Below are 22,798 nucleotides of genomic sequence, written 5' to 3'. Positions count from 1 at the left end.
CTCTGAAATGTAAGACCAGGTACTGAAATATTATTCAAATATATATCAAAATGTACAGAACTGTAGCAACTCTATAAATATACAGTTACCGGTGCAATTAATGAATGTACTGTAGTAAATAGTAAGTCACCTCCAATTATCTAGGGGTAAAGCACTCTCCTCTAGACCCGAGGGTTGTGGGTTGAAACCGGCTGGGGCCGAGGGATTTTTCATGATGTAAAAATCCGGAGCACAAGTCCTCCAGGACGGACTTCAAGTCATGTGTCCTGTGTAGGAGCTTTCTGGCACATTAGGACCTCTAAGCCTAAATTAGGATCTCTGGACTAAATATGTAGTTCATCTTATCAAAAAATTGTAATCTTGTAAAATCTTAACTTGTCCAACATCTTAAAGCTTCAATGCTCATATAAGATCTATGAAATACAATAAATGAAATTAAAATGAAAAGTACCGGTAAGTAGCAGGGTGAATCTCAAAGTGATGAATTCGTTCCATTCTCTGCTATTGTGGTATGTAATTCAATTACTCTCAGATTTTTTCAGTGAAAGTTCAATTTTTGTAGGTGAAAAATTCTTTGCACTAGTGAAATGCTCTTTCAACCTTACAAGAAATTGTCAGTATTGCACAAACAGAAGAGAAGTGTCACTGTTTCCAAGTTTTGTAAACATGAAGTAGTAAATTTTAGTAGTAGCAACAATTCATCATCATACACAATCTCGCTCTCGCGCTTGTGGAATACCCTACCCAGTGACATCAGAGACTGTCGGAATTTAGTAGCGTTCAAAAGCAAACTTATTAAGCATTTTCTTACTGCGTAGAGTAGGTTTAATTTTTACTTAATCAATAAAAGAAATGCTTCTCTCTTCTTAACTTTTACAATAAACTGTCTAGATTTTATTAATCAGTTAATCTTTTAATACTTTGATTTTTATTATATTTGTAAATTTAATATTAATTGTAATTATAATTGTTTAAATCCAATGCCACCAGGTTGTCTTTTCGACATTTCTGGTCTTCTCTCCTGGCCGTGGCTTAGTTGTAACCCACTTCTGAGGTTGGGGCGCCTGGAAGGCAGAGTTACATTACCCCGATGATGTGATAGGATGATTACGATAATGTGGTGCCAGGAGAGGTCTTAAATCTAAACTTAACCTAAATTCCAGACCATGGACGAACACAGGAATAATCCTTTAAGGAAAAATTCCTGTGCTCTAACCAGGAATCGAACCCTGGACCTCATGAACTATAGCCAGAAGCTCTGACCACTAGATCATGAGGCTGGTCGTAATTGTAATTGTAATTGTATTCTTAATATTGTAGTTGTAATCCCCTGGTAGAGGGGAAGAGAAGGCCTCATGGCCTTATCTCTACCAGGTTAAGTAAATAAATAAATAAATAAATTTGAGCTTTAAAAAAGACAAAATAAATGCAAAATCTATGAAAAAATGCACTTCATTTTACTTTATAAAATATGAGAATATGCACGCAGAGTATTTTTCTTTCAATATTCATTTGCACTCGAAATCAAATGCTTAAAAAATTGTAAATAATTGGCAGAGAATATTTGTATGTACAGTTCCAGAATGTTACTTAGAAATATTCATTTTTTTTCTGTAAATCTGGACTGCGACTTATAATAATTATTAATAGGTGCAACTCCTTTCTATTGATTTCCAACAAATGAATAGAAGATATGAAATAATTATTGTTTAATTTTAATGACAGTAAAGAAATAAATAAATGTTTGTTTTTCTTTCTATATTGATTTCCTGTGAATGTATTAATTTGAGTACTGATGTTATTACAATTAGCTCAATAAACCTAGAAAGTCATTAAATTATTAAAATATAAATAAAAGACAATAATTCATTAATACTATTTAATAACTCTGTTGACAGCAATATCATAAAAGGGGACACAAGCAATGCATCCCAGAGTGTTCCTTTAATAAGCTTGAATTATATATATTAAGATTAATTTAAATACCTTGTTCACTTTCAGCACACTCCAATAACCATCAACTTTCAAATGGAAATGGACACCAGCATAGGAACCTGATGGTGGAAATGAAAGCGATGTCATCCGCATCGCTACCTGAAAAGTACCTGGACGCATCGTGCATGCGGAAGTCGGGGTCTGATCTCAACGGCTGCTCGACTCCTTTGTTGGAAGATTCTCGGCCGCTGCCAGAAGAAGGTAAAGTGTGATAAGGCGTAGAAATGCTCTCTAAGGAGAAAAGGTCTTGTAGGTCTCGATTGTGAGAGAACTTGTCATGTAGACTGGCAGGAGAACTCACTGTGTCTGTTGCTTTGAGCCATCTGTCACAGCTGTGATCACAGTATGCTTAGAGTACAGAGAGCAGGGCTGTGTTAGTGTTGATACTTGCACACCTGACTAGCTCAGACTGGCTTGGATGGTGTCAGAATAGTCTTGGAGTTCAGAACATAATGCAGTAAAACTCATTTATACCTTTCTATGGAGGTCTGAAGAAAAAACACATATAACTGAAATGACATCTGAAATATCATTTATGGGGAGAACGAGTTAAGTCAATTTAGTAACATTTTCACAAACGAAGTTTATAACTTCGCAGTTGTCATTTTTAGTCTGTAATAGAACTCAAATTTATATAACACATCATTGAAGACTTTAAGATTAATTGTAGGAAATCTTAACTGTTTAGATATGGTACATTTCAAACTACTGGATTGGTGCCAATGGCGGTTCCTCGGGGGAGGGAAGGGAGGAACGTCCTCCTCACATTTTTCTTCCTTTGAAAGTAAATACCAAATAAAATATGTGCCTTGAAATTCAAGGAAGATTCGATAATTTTTAAGTTCACAGCTCTAACCTCGGTTGATCGAGTTTTAAACCACGTGCACTCACTTGCTGCTCGAAAACTGTGAGCAAGATGCGAGATTGTTTGTGTGGAGGAAAGTCAATCCATTCCTCCTCTACTGCAGTTAACACACATAGACAACAGCACACTAGCAGCCAGAGAAAGAAGCAGAGTTTCAAAGCGAGTAAATGAACGGAGAGGGAGGAGATCCTCCTCTGAATCAGCGAATGGTCGGGAAATAGAAACCGACTGGTCGTGCAGCAAGCTCGCTACCGCTGCCATCTAACGATGGTACATTCAACCAGGCTATAACACATCTAGGAGGAGACACAATAAAAACAGTTTGAACGCAAAGCTATGAATGAAAGACACCATATAAACTTTTTTTAAATTATAAATCAAAAATATTATTCATTGAACTTTATATAAGCTACTATTCATGGTTTGAAACTTTCAATGATATTTGAAAGTTAAATTTGGGTTTATATAAAACAAAGAGGAATTAGTTAGTTCTACGTTAGTATCGCAGATCTTTTGGTCCCTGAAATTCACTTCAATTCATTGTCTACTAGACAGGGCAACAGCCAAGTTGTCAGTTTTGTACAAATATATTTCAAATTGAAAGTACTCCAAACGGCATTATTTTTAACATAAAAATTAATTGGCCACCGGCAGCTTTGAACAATAATGGTAGTATGACTTTACAAGAACTGATATTCTTTAAAAGAATGTGGTACTGAAGTTGTAAAATGTACATGTGGCAACACAGACCTCGTGGGTGGGTGCAGTGTTCTCGCTTTCCACAGATTATTTCCCATTCCCATTTCCGTAAAACAGTTCTGATTACGTGTTAGTAGCTATGATCTCTCCCAACGCGTGTGATGCTGTAGTGTGTTCGCAAAATGCTGCGAGGTTGTCTTACATATGTGCATGTAGGCTAATTTGCAGCATGTTTCATTCAAGAAGGTGTCATTTCGTGCTTTTAACTTCTTTCCTCCTCTTAAGAAATACGCAGGAGCCGCCACTGATTGGTGCAGAAGTTCGTAGCGAAAATAAACACTTGGTTGCCATGGAAATATGGACAGCAGGTGAATGAAATGCTACGAACTTATGCACCAATCCAATACAATCCAGAAAATTTTACGAAATTGGCTTACCTTGTTTTTCCCGTGTGATCTTCATTTAATATGTGGTTATTAAAAAAAAAAAGAAAAGTTTTTTTGGACTGCTTGCTCCTGAGGAATATACCACGCCCTCAAATTGCCATAACTGTTCATAATTTGTTCAGTTACATCACGCTGTGTTACGAAGCATTTCACTGTTCCTAAAGCAGTGACCGCATTATTAAAGGCACAAGATCGTTGGAGGCAAGCATTGAAAATGAAATGTGCGTTCTTACATTTTCATGGCAAACCTAATTTCGAGTAAAATTGATTTTGATTGTATACTATACGAACAACCTCTGACTGAGGTTCTGGCTATTACCAGGCAGTACATCTCACTTGACGATATGTGTCAGAGGAAGAACAATTGTTTGTATGCATCTGAAGTCTGACTAGTGTAATACGTAGCTCGTCGGCAATGTATGCAATGAAGGGCAAAAGGAACTGGCCACCCTACCCCATTATCTCCTGGCCCAGTTGCCTCATAAGTGGTGCTTTGTTGGTGTCATCTGTGAGTTTCAAACCTGTCTTTGGACAGTTGACTAAATAACTATACGTATAACGTTTTGTATCTCTCAGGGTTTAAAATACAATTGTATAAGTGTAAAGAAACAAAGAAACGTAAAACGTATATCCGAAATAAATCAACAAGGAAAGTACAGGACTTTTGCTGGAACCTCAGAAAGTAATGAAGAAGTGTGAAAAATGCATAAGTGCGAAATGTATAAGAGAAGTTTTACTGTATTATTTCACAGCTTTGCTTAGATAAACGCATAGCAGAATACAGACTTCATTTTAAAGTAGGTGTTATTTTGTTATCTGAGCTGGTTTGTTCTAGTCAGTACACAGTCTACTAAAATCTACTTTTCCTGTACAACAAGTATAGCCACACTAATAGGTTTTGATACTTTTGTTATTGCTTGTTCAATGTAGCAATCATTGATCATCTGTTACTTTCTCACAGTATGAAAGATGAAGTAGCCTAGTAGTATTTTGTGTGTTTCTCTGACAAATGGTATCATTCTTCATGACTTCCAGTACGAATGAAAATTTGTGACTGTTTTAGCTTTAGCCATTGTTTAGGAATCATGTTATTCGTTCACACAAATTCTATAGTCCTGTCGCTCTAATTTCTGGCAGCCAATCGCGTTGCAGGTCGGCTACATTTAAACGTGTGTGTCTTGTGATTTGCTGAGGAAGACGTTGTTCATTTCTTAAGGCTCGATAAATACTTAATATAATCGCCCGCCATTTTGGCTCTTTCGTTGGCGTTCGCAGAAAGCACACGAAGACGTTATTTGCCGCTCAGTTATTTGCTGAATTACAGTGCATTTGACATGATAATTTTTAACGGTGTGGCAAATAGATTCCTCGTATGGTAGCTCGGCAACGAAAGAACAAAAATGGCGAACGATACTACCTACCTAGACTTTATAGAGCCTTCACTTCGTAAGACGTAAGCAAAGAGGAGGAGTCACGCCGGGAATAACAGCGTCGCGACTATAAAATAAATATTTTGATTCCGCACAATAGATATACTTAAAGATTTTTCACGGAAAAATACATTTTTAACACCCTGATATCGATGAAGTAGTTTTTCTCGTATTGCATCGTATGTCTGTCTCTGTGTACAATACGTCTTCTGAAGTGTTGCACGGATTTTGTTCATGTTAGAATTGTTTTGCAAAACTAACACAAACTCCAACTGCTACAAAAATGGAGCGAAAAAGAGATCTTATTCCACTGTAAGAATTAATTCTTATGTGAATTATTATCTCTGAATTGACCATTTTTATTAAGTACGAATTTTATACGTTCATAGAGTATTGTGATAAATAAGAATTAAGAATTAATTTATCAGAGTATTAATTCTCATTCAGTTGTAATGTCTCATGAAGGAAGTGAGGCTGTACACACAGACTAGTTTTGGAACCGTTGAGCCAAATGCATAAAAGTCCATACCTTCCTCTTTTTGTCATTGTTCTTCTTCCTCTCCTGTCTGTTTGACTCTACAGGCCTCTTGCTTCTCTCCATATCCATCAATCATAATCTATTTAGTCAATCTGATTGCTACTACTAATTAATTTTTCTTAGCGAATTTTTTCTCGTAATCGTCATTAATTTGGTTTGAAAGCAATACCGGTCGGTATATTATGTGTTGGCTATATTTATAAAAATGGCGTGATTGTTTTAACGTCGAATTTGTGTTTCTGTCTCCACGTGAATCTCATGTAACTCACTGTACTGCGTGTATACGAAAACCAAACAATATATTATAATTATGTTAGGTGTATGTGTGTCCAATGCCTGATGCCTGACAGTCGATGTGTGTCAGCTTTGAATTCTGTAAACAGATTAGAACAGAGCAACAGCTGTGCGAATGTTGATGTGTTGTGTACGAATCTCTTAATGTCCATTTTATGAATGTGTGTATTTTAACTGATGGGATAAATCGTAAAACAGCGAACGCCAGTAGGGGAAGTTATCCCCACCCTCGCCGCTTGGCACCTCACTCGCCTGCTCTCTCTCTCTCTCTCTCTCTCTATACTATCTGCCCCGCTTCAGTGGATCACTGCCTACCGCCTCGCATGTATTTCATATTTTACAACACAATACAATACAACCAAATTGATGTGCATTAGACAACAACCACACACGTACTAAGACATATCCAATGACACACATTGCATTTCTGCAATACGTTATGGCAGTTACCTTGAACATAAATAGATTCATTTTCCCTTTTACCACCAATTCGTCTTGGTAGCCGAGAGGTCTAAAGCGTGCATGCGTTTTGTTAGGAAGATCACTGGATCGAATACTACCCTCTGCTAAGTCATAAGAAAAAAAAAAGATAGAGATATGAAGCAAGGAATAGAGAAGGAGAGGCTGGAGAGGGAAACAGGACGAAGTTCCGCTTTTGCTTCGTAGATGCCGCATTCACTCTTTTTGTTCCACTTTCCTCCACTAAATGTCATCCCACCCTAAACCCCTATTTCCACTCTTTCCCGCTAGAGTGTGTGGTGAGCTTGTAGGGGAAAAGTGGAAAGGGGTCGTGGGCGGAGCTTAGCATTTGCTGTTTTACGATTTGCCCAACTGATGTTGTCTTAATGTATTGAGTACTTTGAAATGAGAGGACGGTAATATGAGTTCAACTAGTTGTTGTCATGTGGATGGATAGTTCCCGTAATCCATGGAATCTTAATTGCATTGTACTTTAATTAGCTCCTGACATTGTCATCTCAATTGAAATGGAAATAAATTTAAAATAACGTTCCATGTTAATTGCATATAAAGTTTTATTGTAATATGCAATTGAGAGCAAACTGCTATTTATTACACGTAATGTAGAAAACAGTATATTATGAAACAAGTTTGTAATGTTGTGTGTTATGGCAGGAGTCAATTTTTAGGGAACAAACAAAGTGAGTACAATGACTGTATAACATCATAAACGTGTTCCATACGTTATTTTTTGTATGACAGCATTATAAAACAATTATTAACATCAGATTTGTAACGATGGGTAGCTTGATATCATGGTCTATGAAGAAAGAGGTTGCTATGACTACAATCATGTTTTAAATATTGTAAATTTTATTAGTAACAACAATGTAATTTATTCGCCACAACAATAATTCCTTTCTACAATTCGCCTTAAACGCTCTCATCAACAATTGGATTTTCACTTAACACAGTATTCGTTATAGCACTCCACCGACGACAATGACAATTTACTTGGACTAGTACGAACAGCAATGAACTGTTAATCTTAACTAATATTTACAAAGCACTATTTACAAATCAGAATTATCAGTTCTCAGTTCACAGTTCTTCTAGCTCAGTCACTCGAGTTCACAGTATCTCGAACCACAGACCTCCAGAGACAGTTCACTGTACTCGAACTCAGCTCCCTCCAACTGCGGTCCACTGCACTCGAACTCAGGCCTTCGGATGCTGACGCAGATGCGGACGCACACTCGAGTCGAACTCCGGTACACAAGACTGGCTTGCTTGCTCTGGCTTTCTCACTGACTGGCTGACTAATCAACTGAAAACTGCTGTCGTTCCTTCGCGACCGTAATTTATAACCACAGCGACGTAGCCTCGAAAGTTCCACGCGTCTCTAGAGATGGCACTCCAGAAAAAGCCAGAGCCCTCTCCTCTCTACCAGCACCAGATGCGCGCGCACTCTCTCTCCACTCTCTCGCCGCGTTGGCCCTTTCCCCTCTCCGCCGCGCGCCATCCCAAAGTGCTCCGCGCGATCTTCTCTCTTGCGGGACGCTGGTCGTGAGTTCGAATCTCACGTCGCTGTCACAATATTGTAGCATGGCAAATCGTTTCATAATGTTAACTTTATGGCACAAGTTATGCCGTCATAATACAAATCATGACGTTTTAGTTGGCGTGGTAATATTTTACGGCTTCTTCTTCTTCTTCTTCAATTCAAGGGATAGGCATATGCCTGTTCCGGCTTCATAGTGTATCCATCCAACGCTTCCTAGGTCTTCCCGGATGTCTTCTCCCTCTAGGTCTATAATTCATCATTCTTCTTGGGATTCTTTCTGGTGTCATTCTATTGACATGTTCTGCCCACTGATTTCTATAATTCTTAATTTTTTCTTCTAGGGAAAAGATCATCAATTCTTCTCTTATTTTATCATTTCTAATTTTATCCGATATAGTACACCCCTTGACTAACCTTAGAAACTTCATTTCAGCGGCTTGTAATTTTTTGCTGTCAGCTGCAGTCATCGTCCAGGTTTCTGATCCAAATAGCAGAGATGGTACTGCCATTACTTTATAAAATTTAATTTGCGGCTCTGGTACAATAATGTGGCATATTATGCACGATTTTCACTAACGATAAAGAATATTTATAATGCTGGAGTACAAAAATGTACATTGGTATGTAAAATAATTTTTTATTTATATGTTTACAATTCTCTTAAATTTATGTAAAAGTGACAGAATAATTGACTTTGAATCTTTCGTACACTACTTTTAACACTTGAATATAATTAATTGATTAGCTAGCAGACTTACTCGTGTTAATTATGTAAGATTTGTGCGGCTTACAGCTGTTTCAGTGCTTCACGCACCATCCTCAGAGCCTACTAGATCTCGGCGTCATCTCGACATAACAGGCAGAGAAGTTCGAGATGACGCCGAGATCTAGTAGGCTCTGAGGATGGTGCGTGAAGCACTGAAACAGCTGTAAGCCACACAAATCTTACATAATTAACACGAGTAAGTCCGCTAGCTAATCAATTAAGAATAATTGACTTTGACATCAGTATTATATTATGCTTTTAAAAATTTGTTTCATCTCATATTGTTATAAAAGCTCAATTTATTTGATTTAATGTTTACTTCATTATGCTAAATACTGGGAACTATTGATCTACATGATGGAAAACCTTTAAGAATTGCATTCTTTGTTAAGTTACAAGTGTGGAGTATTAAATTCACAAGGTCTTCCCTGTGTGTGAAAATGAAAGCCTCTCAGTAAAAATATGACAGATGCATCGAGTTATGAAGTATTTATTTGCAAGATTGTATCATGAAATGAGTCAATCTTCAACCAAGGATTAAGAATCTGTAATTGTATTCTGAAACAACTGTTAGCCCTCTTAATATCTAAATATTATATTACTGTATCATTTTGTAACTTAAAATGTTTATTATTAAGCAACAGTAATGGCTCTTTAATAATGTTTAACTAGACAGCTATCTTACTAGTATTTAGTTTGACTTCTGAGAGATGAGTTGGTGAAAGGACTGCAGATCCTTGCTGGCTAAGGAGATAGACACGAAAGGAAAGATACATTTGCGGAGCATTTTAGTCTCTTGTAAGCAGATACACATTTCCCTTCCGTCTCTAAACATGCTGCACATGATCAAAGTTTCTAAATTGTAGTTATTACGTAAATTAATTTCAGTATATCTTTATTAAAATAATTATTTGGAAGTAATGTGAAATAGCACCTTTGTGCATTTAATTTCTGTACACAAAACCTAAAGATGATGTTCATGTTTTTAAAATTGTTAAAAAGCTTAAACAAATTTAAAAAATAACATATTCAGTTTACTTCAGAGTTAACTGACAGAACTACAAAAACAAGAAGTGGAATTAAGAACTAGTTAAACAAAAGTTAATCAATCTTTGTGACGCCTTTTTTAATTAATTGCAGTTACGAGGAAAATCTGAGCAGGTAAATAGTTTTCTCCCACTGCCTATGTTGAATGAAATGAAATGTATAATTTATACCAAAAGTATATTCGATAGTACTTTTAAAATACAAATTGTTGCAATGCACGAGTTTAAGAGGGTTAATGGTTGATAATTTTTATAATTGTTTTTGTTTTATGTAAGATTTATATTGTTTGAAAATGTGTTGTTTTAATTTAATATCTTATATTGATCTTCCTACAAAATAAAATTTTGAGAAAGACTTTTTATTTACAATGGAAAAATGTGTATTTCATGTGCTTTGTTCCTTGTTGATCACATAGAGATCCTAATTTCCTTTATCGAACCTCTGTTGCCTTGTCTAGTGAGGATAGTGGCATCTGCCTCTCACCAGGCAACCCTGCCCTGCTGTGCTACAGCTCTCCCTTTATATCGTACCACTTGTATTACGTCCATTTTCTGCTTTGCCTTCAAAATTTCTTTAAATTCCTTCGATAGAACAGCGAAAGGTAGAGTGAGAGAAGTGGCCAACCAGTTTGGAGCTCACATAAATTCTTTCCACAGCTCCAAATCCTTTCTAGGCACCATGTCTCCCTTTTGCCTCGTTCAGTTCGACCTTGGCAGTTAGCTATTGTATGTATGTGTTCATTATTTATTTTATGAAAGCTAATGTTAAGTACAGACTTTTACGTGCGAAGTTGAATTTACAAAGAAGATCAATTTAAAATTTTTTCTTTCTTGTTTTGTTCAAATTTCTTGAAGTACGTACCAAGTCAAGCAGCTTGTAATACACCAACATTACAGGACTTCAGAATGGCTCAAAACCATTTCTTCAGCCAAAAGGACAGAAAAATAGAGAAAAACATTGTTCTTATGGAGGATATATGACCTTGTGCCTTTATGTACTACAGCAGACCAAGACATCTTGTAATGGACACATTATGTGATTCTAGGAGGTCACGCACAATGAGGAGTTCATGACATACCCACTTAAAGCAAATCGTAAAAAAAAACAACAGAGAACAGACATAGGCAGCGATAGACACACTCTGCGACTGGGCAGAGAAAAACGACATAAAGATAAACAACGAGAAGACAGAAATGGTAGTATTTAGGAAAGGAGGCAGGAGCAGAAAAAATAAAATGCAACGAGAAATTCCTCAAGAGAGTAAACAACTTCAATTACTTCATAGATCTCTTGGGTATGGAACAACAAGTTTTGATGGAGAAATCATTGCAATAAGTGAAAGTCTCAGGAATCTTCTCTGTCACATCAAAAAATGTAAAAATGCAGTTATATTGTCAGACTCCAAGCAGCTATTCTATCAATAGTCTCTAAACACACACCTTCATCTCAAACAGCAGAAATAAATAAAATGCTCTCTCAATTAATATCACTCAATAAAAGAATTGTATTCCAATGGATACCATCCCACTGTGGAATCCTGGGAAACGAGAATGCGGATGCTTTAGCAAAGAAGGGCAGCACTGCTACTTACAGACCTGTTACTAAATCTACGTATTACTCTGTGAAAAGATTTAGTAAATCTACATACTTAGACTTCAACAAACAAAATTTGATAACACAATCGCAAGGGAAAAAATGGAACTCTCTGCATCATAATCCACAGTTAATTCCCGATTTACCACGAAAATCGTCTGTAGCTGCATTTAGATTGGCAACAGGCCATGACTGTTTGGCCAAACACCTGCATAGAATTGGAATATATCAGTCCCCTAACTGCCCATTGTGCAACTCAAACCAAGAAATGGATTCGGAACACCTCAAAATCTGTGCTTCAGTGGCTGGCCATGATAATATCTTTGAAAAATATTGGAGTGCAAGAGGTCAAATGACTTTATTGTCAAACGCCTGGCATTAGAAAACAACAACAACAACAACAATACAGACACCAGGGAAGAGTTTCAGAATCCACATTAGAACAAGAACGGTGGCTGCAATCAGGGCCATGAACGAGATCAGGAACATCAGTGGACACCGCTATGGACCTATTCAGGCTGAAGATATTGCCTGTTCTTACGTATGGAATTGATCTGGTGTGGGAACATCTCACATATCAGCAGCTGGAAGAGATAGAAAGAGTAAAAGCCAGATACCTCAAGAGGGCGGTAGGAGGATCGAGGCTGGTGTACGAGCTCACCAGGGAGACCTTCCTCATAGACTACACTACTGCTGCCATCTAGTGAAGCTTACAGAACCTACGTGAGAAGAAAAGGGACATACCACCGGAATTCTATGCAACCTGTGCGATGCAAGACAGAAGCTGGACTCAGACGAACTACGAAATGCGACAAGTGACTACAAGATTGGCAGTCCATGGCTTCCACCACAAGCAGTGCTCCAATAAGACATTCCACGATCCGGATGATACATGCATATGTGTTTTGTGCCCAAAAAATGTGGAAAGTACCGTATACTGAAGTGCAAGAAACGCTGCAGATCTATCGCTGCTTATAGCAAGGACAACTAAGATTATATTTATATTTACTCTTTGCACAGTTTGTGCGCAGTTCTCATTTATTATTATTAAAGCAAATCATGTTGTTGTTGTTGTTGAGTGGCTGAATTTGGGAGCATTTGATCCATTATTCAATGCCACATCATTATACGAGGCGTGTTCTTAAAGTAAGTTCCATTTTCAATTATAGCTGTCGCATCGCTGCAATCGTTATTTTGCGCATGCGTGGTTTCTTCTCCAGTCCTCAGGCAAGCTGTGCATGCAGTTTCAGAGCTTCAGTCCGTGTGTGTGGTTAGTTGTGATCAGTTGAAATGATTAAAGTGATCGAGCACCCCGCCGACTGTGAGATGCGCTCTGTTATCCGTTTTTTGAATGCGAGAAACATCAAACCAGCTGACATTCATCATCAACTTTGTGAGGTGTATGGTGATGATGCCATTAGTGATGGAATGGTCAGGAGATGGGCTAGAAAATTCAACGAGGGCCACATCTCTGTGCATGACGAGCAGCATACCGGTCGGCCATCTTTGATCAATTACGATTTGGTGCGTGCTGTCGATGAAAAAATTCATGAGGACAGGAGGTTCACAATTTCTTCGCTTTCCTTGAATTTTCCACAAATGTTGCGGAGTGGCTCGCAGGCGGGTGAATTCTACAATGAGGGGATAGAAAGACTTGTGCCACGACTCGATAAATGCCTCAGTAATGGTGGAGATTATGGTGAGGAGTAATTGAAGTGTGGGGAATACAATGCTACAAAAATGGTTTGTAAATATTGTGACAGCGACGTGAGATTCGAACTCACGACCAGCGTCCCGCAAGAGAGAAAATCGCGCGGAGCACTTTGGAATGGCGCGCGGCTGAGAGGGGAAAGGGCCAACGCGGCGAGAGAGTGGAGAGAGTTTGCGCGCGCATCTTCTGCTTGCCTAGAGAGGCCGAGAAATCCGTCGAAATGGAAGACTCGCGAATTCGAATTTTCGAGGCTACGTCGCTGTGGTTATAAATTACGGTCGCGAAGGAACGACAGCAGTTTTCAGAGTTTTCAGTTATTCAGTCAGTGAGAAAGTCAGAGCAAGCAAGCCAGCCGGAGTTCGACTCGAGTGTGCGTCCGCATCTGCGTCAGCATCCGAAGGCCTGAGTTCGAGTGCAGTGGACCGCAGTTGGAGGGACCTGAGTTCGAGTGCAGTGGACCGCAGTTGGAGGGACCCGAGTTCGAGTACAGTGAACTGTCTCTGAAGGTCTGTGGTTCGAGATACCGTGAACTCGAGTGACTGAGATAGAAGAACTGTGAACTGAGAACTGGTAGTTCTGATTTGTAAATAGTGCTTTGTAAATATTAGTTAAGATTAACAGTTCATTGTTGTGCGTAATAGTCCAAGTAAATTGTCATTGTCGTCGGTGGAGTGCTATAACGAATACGGTGTTGAGTGAAGATCCAATTGTTGACGAGAGCGTTTAAGGTGAATTGTAGAAAGGAATTATTGTTGTGACGAATAAATTACATTGTTGTTACTAATAAAATTCACAATATTTTCCCGTTTACTTTCTACACTCTTTTGGAACTTACTTTAAGAACACGCCTCGTACACAACATTTCAGATATAACGGCTACTACAACTGACTGTATACAAAGATGTTCATAGACGTGTTGCATATCTTAATATATTAAGTTACATTGATGTCGACTGAAAAGAGTGTGGTTGCCAACTTAGAGGGATTCAACTCGGGACTGATAGATGAATTCTGCAGCAGAAAGGAACGACATATGGATTTCATTTTTCGGCATGAAGTGAGTACTTATTACATTTACGGTATAATGTCTTCTGCATTCAATACTGCTTAGCTTGCTTTTCTTCCTTTGGTTGGTTAGTTAAACAATAGTGCAGCTCATCTGATTCCTTGCACAAATGACACTGGTGATCCATATCTTCTGGAAGACTGCACAGTGGACAAACTGGTGAAAAAGTAATTCCAATTTTGTTCAAGTGTCCAGACAAGACTCACCTTCCTGTGTTGTACCTTGGTAACATTCCCCTCTGAGAAACGTCAGAGTAGTATATAACCACAAGCAGCAATGAAGGAGAAAGAATATCAGGGAAAACTTCAAAATGTACGAATGAAATAAAAAAAAAACAGATGTAAATTGTTGGGGTGAGGGTGTCCGAATTTGTTCAGTCTTATAGTAAACGTATAACTCTATGAAATAGGTCAACACAATTCCAGATCTCCACTTGGCGACGAAACAGGACATGATATTGACTACGGACAAATAAATATGCCACGGTCATTGCAACACTATATAATGATGGTCTTCAGAGATCCATAATGTATACATCATATTAAATATCTGGCATGTTTAACACGCAATTAAAACAATCATTTACGAAGTGATCTTAAAATAAGGTAATGTATTGTATGGAAATTATAGCTGTGCTGTCTAGGATTGCCATTAATGTACAGATAGTTCATGGGTTTGAGACTATTTTATAGTCTGTGGCGGTTCGTCACCAGGCCACAAGAGAGAAACAAAATACAATTTGCTCTCTATTGCTTCATTGTAATTAATAAAAGTGAAGGTAGCAAAGCAGAAAAAGCTGGACGTCCACGAAACTATAAGCGTCGACACGGTCCATCTCTGATACACCATTTCCAACTTCCTGACTCTCTTCCCCAATATTCAGTCCTGTTTACTTTTGTCCCTAGTTCCCTGTGGATTTCACTCTGCAGTCGGCCTATTGGAGACAAAGTCTCTCTTGAGAGGCGATAGCATTGCTCTGACCTCCACTATTTCTATAGTCGGGGTATCGGAGTCTAAATCTCTGCTTTAGAGTTCTTAGAAGAAATTCCCTCGTGCCTTTCATTTTACCTGTCAGTTATGTCTCCTTTCACACAGAACCCTCTATTTAATGAACTCAATTTTAACCTACAATGTTCCTTTCTCTTTGATCACTACCTCACCATTCTGAAGCACCGACCTTCTTGTCAGTGATCCTGTTACCTCTGTTTACAAAACCCTCTTACTTACTTACAAATGGCTTTTAAGGAACCCGGAGGTTCATTGCCGCCCTCACATAAGCCCGCCATTGGTCCCTATCCTGAGCAAGATTAATCCATTCTCTACCATCATATCCCACCTCCCTCAAATCCATTTTAATATTATCCTCCCATCTACGTCTCGGCCTTCCCAAAGGCCTTTTTCCCTCTGGTCTCCCAACTAACACTCTATATGTATTTTTGTGGATTCGCCCATACGTGCTACATGCCCTACCCATCTCAAACGTCTGAATTTAATGTTCCTAATTATGTCAGGTGAAGAATACAATGCGTGCAGCTCTGCGTTGTGTAACTTTCTCCATTCTCCTGTAACTTCATCCCTCTTAGCCCCAAATATTTTCCTAAGAACCTTATTCTCAAACACCCTTAACCTATGTTCCTCTCTCAAAGTGAGAGTCCAAGTTTCACAACCATACAGAACAACCGGTAATATAACTGTTTTATAAATTCTAACTTTCAGATTTTTTGACAGCAGACTGGATGATAAAAGCTTCTCAACCGAATAATAACACGCATTTCCCATATTTATTCTCTAGTAATAAATTGTAATTTGTTTTCCTTACTTCATTCTGTAGTGCAGTCACACAACAATGATCCTCTCCCCTTGAACACAGGTTATGTTAGTGTTTTTCTTCGGAATCACACCTGATTGTCTTTTTTCGATGGCATTCTTCACTGGAGGTGAGGAGGTTCCCGGCATGTGGAAGTGGGAACACTGGAGGGTCCGTCACATTCTGCTGATAGAATTCTTGCGATTCCGACGTCTTCCCGAAGATGAAAGAAGCATTTGGAGGCCGTGGTTCTGTAACGTCAACACCACACTTCCTGTCTAGGAGCTGTTTTCAGGATAAGGACGCTACATTTTATGTTCGACGCCTTCGAGAAGTTTGACAGCAGGATAAAGGACTGTAATCATTGCACTTTTGTGTTTCTTCCATCACAGCACTGTTGTAGAAATGTCAGAGGTTAGCCAGCGTCAAAACGTACCGTGGAAGAGAAGTGGTGTACAAATTTTTCATGAGCCCCATATCAAAAACTGAGCTTCTTGTCTTGCTGGAAATGTACGACCCACAAGTTTACTTTCCTCCGGGAGAAGCCATGGTAAAGATTTTACAGCCACTTAAAATCCGTTGGCATGGCAACCAATGGACCACGAAGAGCGGCGAAATATAGTTTTCTCTGTTAAAACAACCCCATATATTTAATCTAATTTAATATTTTATGCTCGACCATGCCGAAATGTAGTAATTATACACCTGGTAGCAGCCCTTTAATGGACCTCATTAAAGTACACCTATTCATTAAAGTTCAGGTGTTCCACCAATCAGAAAACACCATTGTAGCAATATAAAACCGCAAGTATCAATTATTCTCGGATATGCAATCGAAAGACAACTAACAAAACGTTACGCAGGCTGGAAATCCAATACTGTCGCAGAAGGTTATGTTCTGTTACTATAGTAATTAGCGTTAATTGTAAATAATATTCAAATAAATTCAATTTGTCATCTCGTTTTTCGATGTCTAAATCAATTTCAAGGTTATATCAAGATTAATGTTTATTTTACTCTGTAGATTATATCGAGGTCAATGTCGACATTTGTTTCTCGGAAAAAATCAATACTTTCGCGTCTGCGCACATCTCACAATTTACGAGATATTGCACAAGGTCAGTTCCGCTCCCCAGTCGGATAAGAATAACATGAATACTTATGAATAATTTCAAGTTAGAAATATGGTCGAGCATAAAAAGTCGTATGAAACTTGCCTATAATGGTAATTAAGACGCTCGTATGAAAATTATGAAACTCGCTTGCGCTCGTTTCATAAACATACTCGCGTCTTAATTACTACCATTATAGGCTCGTTGCATAATATACTATAATGTAACGAATTACTTACGAAACAGATTGTGTAGTAGTTAGGCTGTTTCTGCATTTGTGGGTACTAAGTTCATCTATAGCAAAGGAATGATCTAATTTTTAAGTAGCAATATTTAATAAAATCGACAGAGCCCGTAGAGGGAGGTGTGTTTAATCTCTCTGCCTTCACTGTGGCGACCCGGGTTCGATCCCCTTCCTAAGTTACGAAGGAATTTGTGGTGAACGAAAGGGGCGCTAAGAGTTTTCCTCGGGGTCTATCGTATCTCCTCATTATATCATCATTTCATCATGCTCCAGAAACACTCCCACCCTACGAGGTCTCGAGCCAGGCCTCCAGAATAAATACATAATAGATGAAATTTGTGTTTAATGAAGACTTATTTTTAATAAAATCGACATATAGGCGAACGTGGTGGGTCGAAAGCAGAATTGCATTAATTTTAATTAAAATATGATTTTCCTGCTAAGGCTACTCTACTGCTGCATATTACTGTAGCTACATTTCAACCAAACTATTATCTTTTACATTTTAGATGCAATCATGTAACTTATACAATTTTAGATTTTCAGTCTTTAACTTAGGCTACGTCAGTTGAAGTAAACGGTGTCAAATTCTGTAAGTAGCTCGTACAGTTGCTTGTAAGCAGATAGTCCATTACGAGTATCCATCATTAGAAAGCCACACTTTTATTCTTATAGGGTACTAGTAAAATATTGTAAAAATTACTCAACGAATGACGCAAGTATACGCCGAAGAAATTATGATACCGCACCTAATAGCATTGGACTCTAAACCTTCAACACGCTCTTCTGTAAAATTTTGTCTGTGTGGCTTAGGACTATATCATTCTCATACCTTCATACAGGGTGTTTCCGGGCTGGTGTTACAAACTTTCAGGGATGATACTGAAGGGCACATGTATCAATTTGAGATAAGGAACCCAGGTCCGGAAATGACTGAGTCAAAAGTTACAAGCAAAAATAGTTGTGTGGAAATGGAATTGTAATTTGGCACCACGTGCCCTCCTTCCCTTAACCTTTGGAACAGTCGTGGAAAGATGGTATGGGCCGGATGTCTCCTACGTGGGTACTTGCCCCGATACAATCTGTGAGCTTGTCTACTGTTCCCATTGGCTCATCCGTATTCGTAAATCAGGTCTGCTTATTCCGCTCTCGTGTACTCCTCCATTTCACTAGCACTGATCGACTGGACACTGCAACTTGTACACATACACTGCTGTCTACAGACGTGCATATCAGGACCGACCATGTCCGTTACACATTACGCTATCTGCATTGCTTTAGTGTAGTTTCCTGTCCCCAACCCTCAGACAGCGCACTGAATGGAATACTGTAAGTAGACGACGTAAACAACGTCAGATGAATACAGTATGTGTAAGATGTACAGATACATACACATAAATAAGGTGTACAGAGGAATAGAATTATTCCATTTCCACACAACTATTTTCGCTTATAACTTTCGACTCAGTCTTTTCCGGACCCAGAGTTCCTTATCTCAAATTGATACATGTGCCCTTCGCCATCATCTCTGAAAGTTTGTAACGCTAGCCCGGAAACACCCTGTATAAACAGGGTGGGAGGGGTATACTTGCAAATATTGTTAGAGGTAATCGGGGATAGCATACTGAACCACATTATGTAACAAATTTCTCAATCTTTGAAGTTATTTTTTTAGACATGAAAAAATACCATGTTTTTAGGTTAGTTAATACTTCCAGGCGATTAGTTTTCTTTACGAACGCCTTACTAGTTACGCGGAGGTCTAAGCTTGTGGGGGTTGTCTACTGTCCAGGCTCACCATGAAGGTCTTTGCGGTGTAACAGGTTATCGTGTTTCCAAACACAATCACCTTTTTACATTATCACGTGGGATTACATTCATGATTTATTATGTACTGTAATACGTTCGAATTTCACCCTTAACTGTTTATTTTTTTATTTTAGGACGCTTTATCAACATCTTAGGTTATTTAGCGTCTGAATGAGATGAAGGTGAAATGAGTCCGGGGTCCAGCACCGAAAGTTACCCAGCATTTGCTCATATTGGGTTGAGGGAAAACCTCGGAAAAAACCTCAACCAGGTAACTTGTCCCGACCGGGAATTAATTGTTTATGCTGGAGTATAATACTGATATAGAAAGACGTGCGTATAGTCTAAACTGACAAGCGTTTCATAATACTACCATTCATAAAACATCATACCGTAAAATATGTGACACATTTATGGAAAAAACTATAAGGGCAAAGGAAAAATTAAATAGGGCGTTACTTCACTTGCATTTTTTTAAAACAAATATCAAAATACTTGCACGTATACCCGCTAAGGAGCTTGCCTGCCGGTCCGGACTTGCGTTCGGTCCCCGCTTGGGCTAATTACTGGTTAGGTTTTTTTCCGAGGTTGTCCCCAACCGTAAGGGGACTGTCAGGTGATCTATGGCGAATCCTCGGCCTCATCTCGCCAAATACCATCTCGCTGTCATCAAAACCATCGACGCTAAAGTCCACACCTGTGGAGTAACGGTTAGCGCGTCTAGCCGCGAGACCAGGTAGCCCGGGTTCGATTCCCGGTCGGGGAAAGTTATCTGGTTGAGCTTTTTCCGGGGTTTTCCCTCAATCCACTATGAGCAAATGCTGGGTAACTTTCGGTGCTGGACCCCGGACTCATTTCACCGGCATTATCACCTTCATCTCATTCAGACGCTAAATAACCTGAGATGTTGATAAAGCGTCGTAAAATAATCTACTAAAATAAAAAAAAATCGACGCTAAATAGCCTAGTAGTTAATACAGCATTGTTAAATAACCAATTAAAAAAGTACTATACCTGGTAAGGTTTATCTTGTCTCAGTAGCAATAAAACCAAGTCCCTTCAAATGAGGGTGGAGATTATAAGAGGGTTGTAAATTTTCAGGATTTCTTTCAAAACCTTGTTATTGTACAGGCTGCCGGAACTCAGTTTCTTGGAAGACAAGCTCAGTGACGGAACTACACAGTACGAAGAGAGTTGTTTTGTAATTTTATTTTGCGCTACAGAATGTATCAACTAGTCCCTTCCGCCACTGGATAGATGGCCGGCATCGCTCCAGTCCCTCCATCGCCATAACAACACAGACGAAGTAAGACGTCTCTCCTTTCTCTCTCTTTTCATAGAGAGACAAGATACATCACACAGCCTTTAGTGTATTTGAAAAGTAACAATTTTATACAAAAATATGGCTGACAATCAGAGGAACTTTAGACAGGATCCTATCCGCACCCAGACCACTGAAGTTTATCACACGATTATGCACCTACTCAATAGTCCACCGGAGTATTCTAAATACAGTAACAATGTACAACTGACAGTAATTATGCAAATCTAATCTTTCAGGTAAAGCTTCCTGTAAAGCAGATTTGAATAACTTCAAGAGAAAAATTGTTCCGGGGCTTGGTATCGATCCCTTGGCAGAGCGCTGGTACGTTCAACCAGAGGTCCCGGGATCGATACCCGGCCCCGGAACAATTTTTTCCTTGAAATTATTCAAATCTGCTTTACAGGAAGCTTTACCTGAAATATTAGATTTGCATAATGTATACGTCACTGTGTACGTTAACAGAAAACCACAATTTCAAGTCACACAGAGTTTGTGTGCACTCGATGTGGGTCTCTGGCGTTTCGTCAGCCCACGCGAGTGGTGTGGATATAAAGAGAAAAGTTGAGACGGTGTTGGGTGGAGTTCCCGGGTAGCTCAGTTGGCAGAGCGCTGGCACGTTCAACCAGAGGTCCCGGGATCGATACCCGGAACAATTTTTCCCTTGAAATTATTCAACTGACAGTAAGTTCTTCTGGAGGGTGAAGTAATTCACCCCGCGATATCCCGTAATCCATTTAACTTTCAATAACCAGAGGCAACCTAAAATGTTTTTTTTTTCTTTTACGAGGAAGGAAGAAAATCAAGATAAGCCATCGTGGAAACTTCATTTTTGAAAAGAAGTAATCGATGTTATTTTATGTTTAAAGATGATTGCCATAACTTCGCGAAAACAATTGGTATCTCACAATGTACTATTACATGTAATGGGGAGTTTCGTGTGATAAACAGAACGCCCACGGTAATAGCGAATTCATATTTAAAATTCCATCCCATAAGCGCTGAATACTGATATTACCCGATGTGTTGGCAGAGGTAACTAACAGCTGTTCCCTCGAGTTCAACCAACTAGCTTGTTGTGACGTAACACAATAAGTATGGCTGTACAACAATGCGCATTCTTCATTTCACTCTTTTTTGTCTCCAGGAACATTGCGTGTTACAATGTCGGACCGTGAATTATTCTTGTTCGCGTCTTTGTCGTCGTCTGGTTAATTATTTATCCATTTCCAAGAGGTCGTTGTCATTTGTTTTCATGAATTGGATCTTCTGGTGTATTTAGACTCGTTCTGTGTGGTCTAGCGGTTGCCATGCTGTTCGGGGTTCGTGGGTTCAAACCTAGACGAGAGCGATTGATGTTAAAGAGCAGTGGCGGGCATTCCTGCGGCATTGCCGCAGTGATGTCAGATCTCAGCGAAGCATCAACCTTACTCTACCTTAATAATAATAATAATAATAATAATAATAATAATAATAATAATAATGTTTTATTTTCGCTGGCAGAGTTAAGGCCATAAGGCCTTCTCTTCCACTCAACCAGCCTTAATCAATACAATACATAAATTTAAATTACAAATATTTACACTACACTTAAAAGGTTCTCCAGCAATATTCTTCACTACACATTTATTTAAATTTAGATAAATCTATAAGGTAAAGTAGTAACTTAATTTATGAGCTAATTTAATTCAATGAATTATAATTAATTTAATATTTGAGATAGCTAGTAAAATGATGAAAATTAATTTAATATAACCTTATTAGGACTATGTTGCAGGGAGAATATATGTATTTCTATTTCTATAATGAGAATATTAATGTAATTGCCATTAGAGGTTTTGTAAATCTATTTAGAGAAATTAATGATAATAATAATAATAATAATAATAATAATAATAATAATAATAATAATAATAAGAATGGACAGATGTTAGTTTCATTATAAGTAAGAAATATTAATCAGCAATTCATCTGTTAAGTAAGAATTTATGCAATTTTGACCTTCCCCTTCCCCACCCCACGAAAATGTCGT

At 38.5% G+C, this 22,798-nt stretch overlaps 1 protein-coding gene across 6 annotated transcripts in view; it reads left to right on the top strand.

The window, feature by feature from the left end:
* Positions 1 to 22,798, top strand: part of LOC138702117 (sodium-independent sulfate anion transporter) — a 122,223-nt gene that overhangs the window by 83,356 nt on the left and 16,069 nt on the right. For 5 of the 6 annotated variants that reach the window (XM_069829707.1, XM_069829709.1, XM_069829706.1 and 2 more), the window contains one exon: positions 2,002 to 2,196. In XM_069829707.1, the coding sequence (XP_069685808.1) occupies positions 2,002 to 2,196 (195 nt within the window). Of the gene's footprint in view, positions 1 to 2,001; positions 2,319 to 22,798 lie in introns of those variants that run through there. The other variant, XM_069829708.1, reaches the window with a different exon arrangement.

This window comes from Periplaneta americana, chromosome 6 (assembly GCF_040183065.1).
Source record: "Periplaneta americana isolate PAMFEO1 chromosome 6, P.americana_PAMFEO1_priV1, whole genome shotgun sequence".
NCBI classification, from domain to species: Eukaryota; Metazoa; Arthropoda; class Insecta; order Blattodea; family Blattidae; genus Periplaneta; species Periplaneta americana.
The sequence above is the reverse complement of the archived record's forward strand: the minus strand, read 5'-3'. Positions and strand labels throughout refer to the sequence as shown.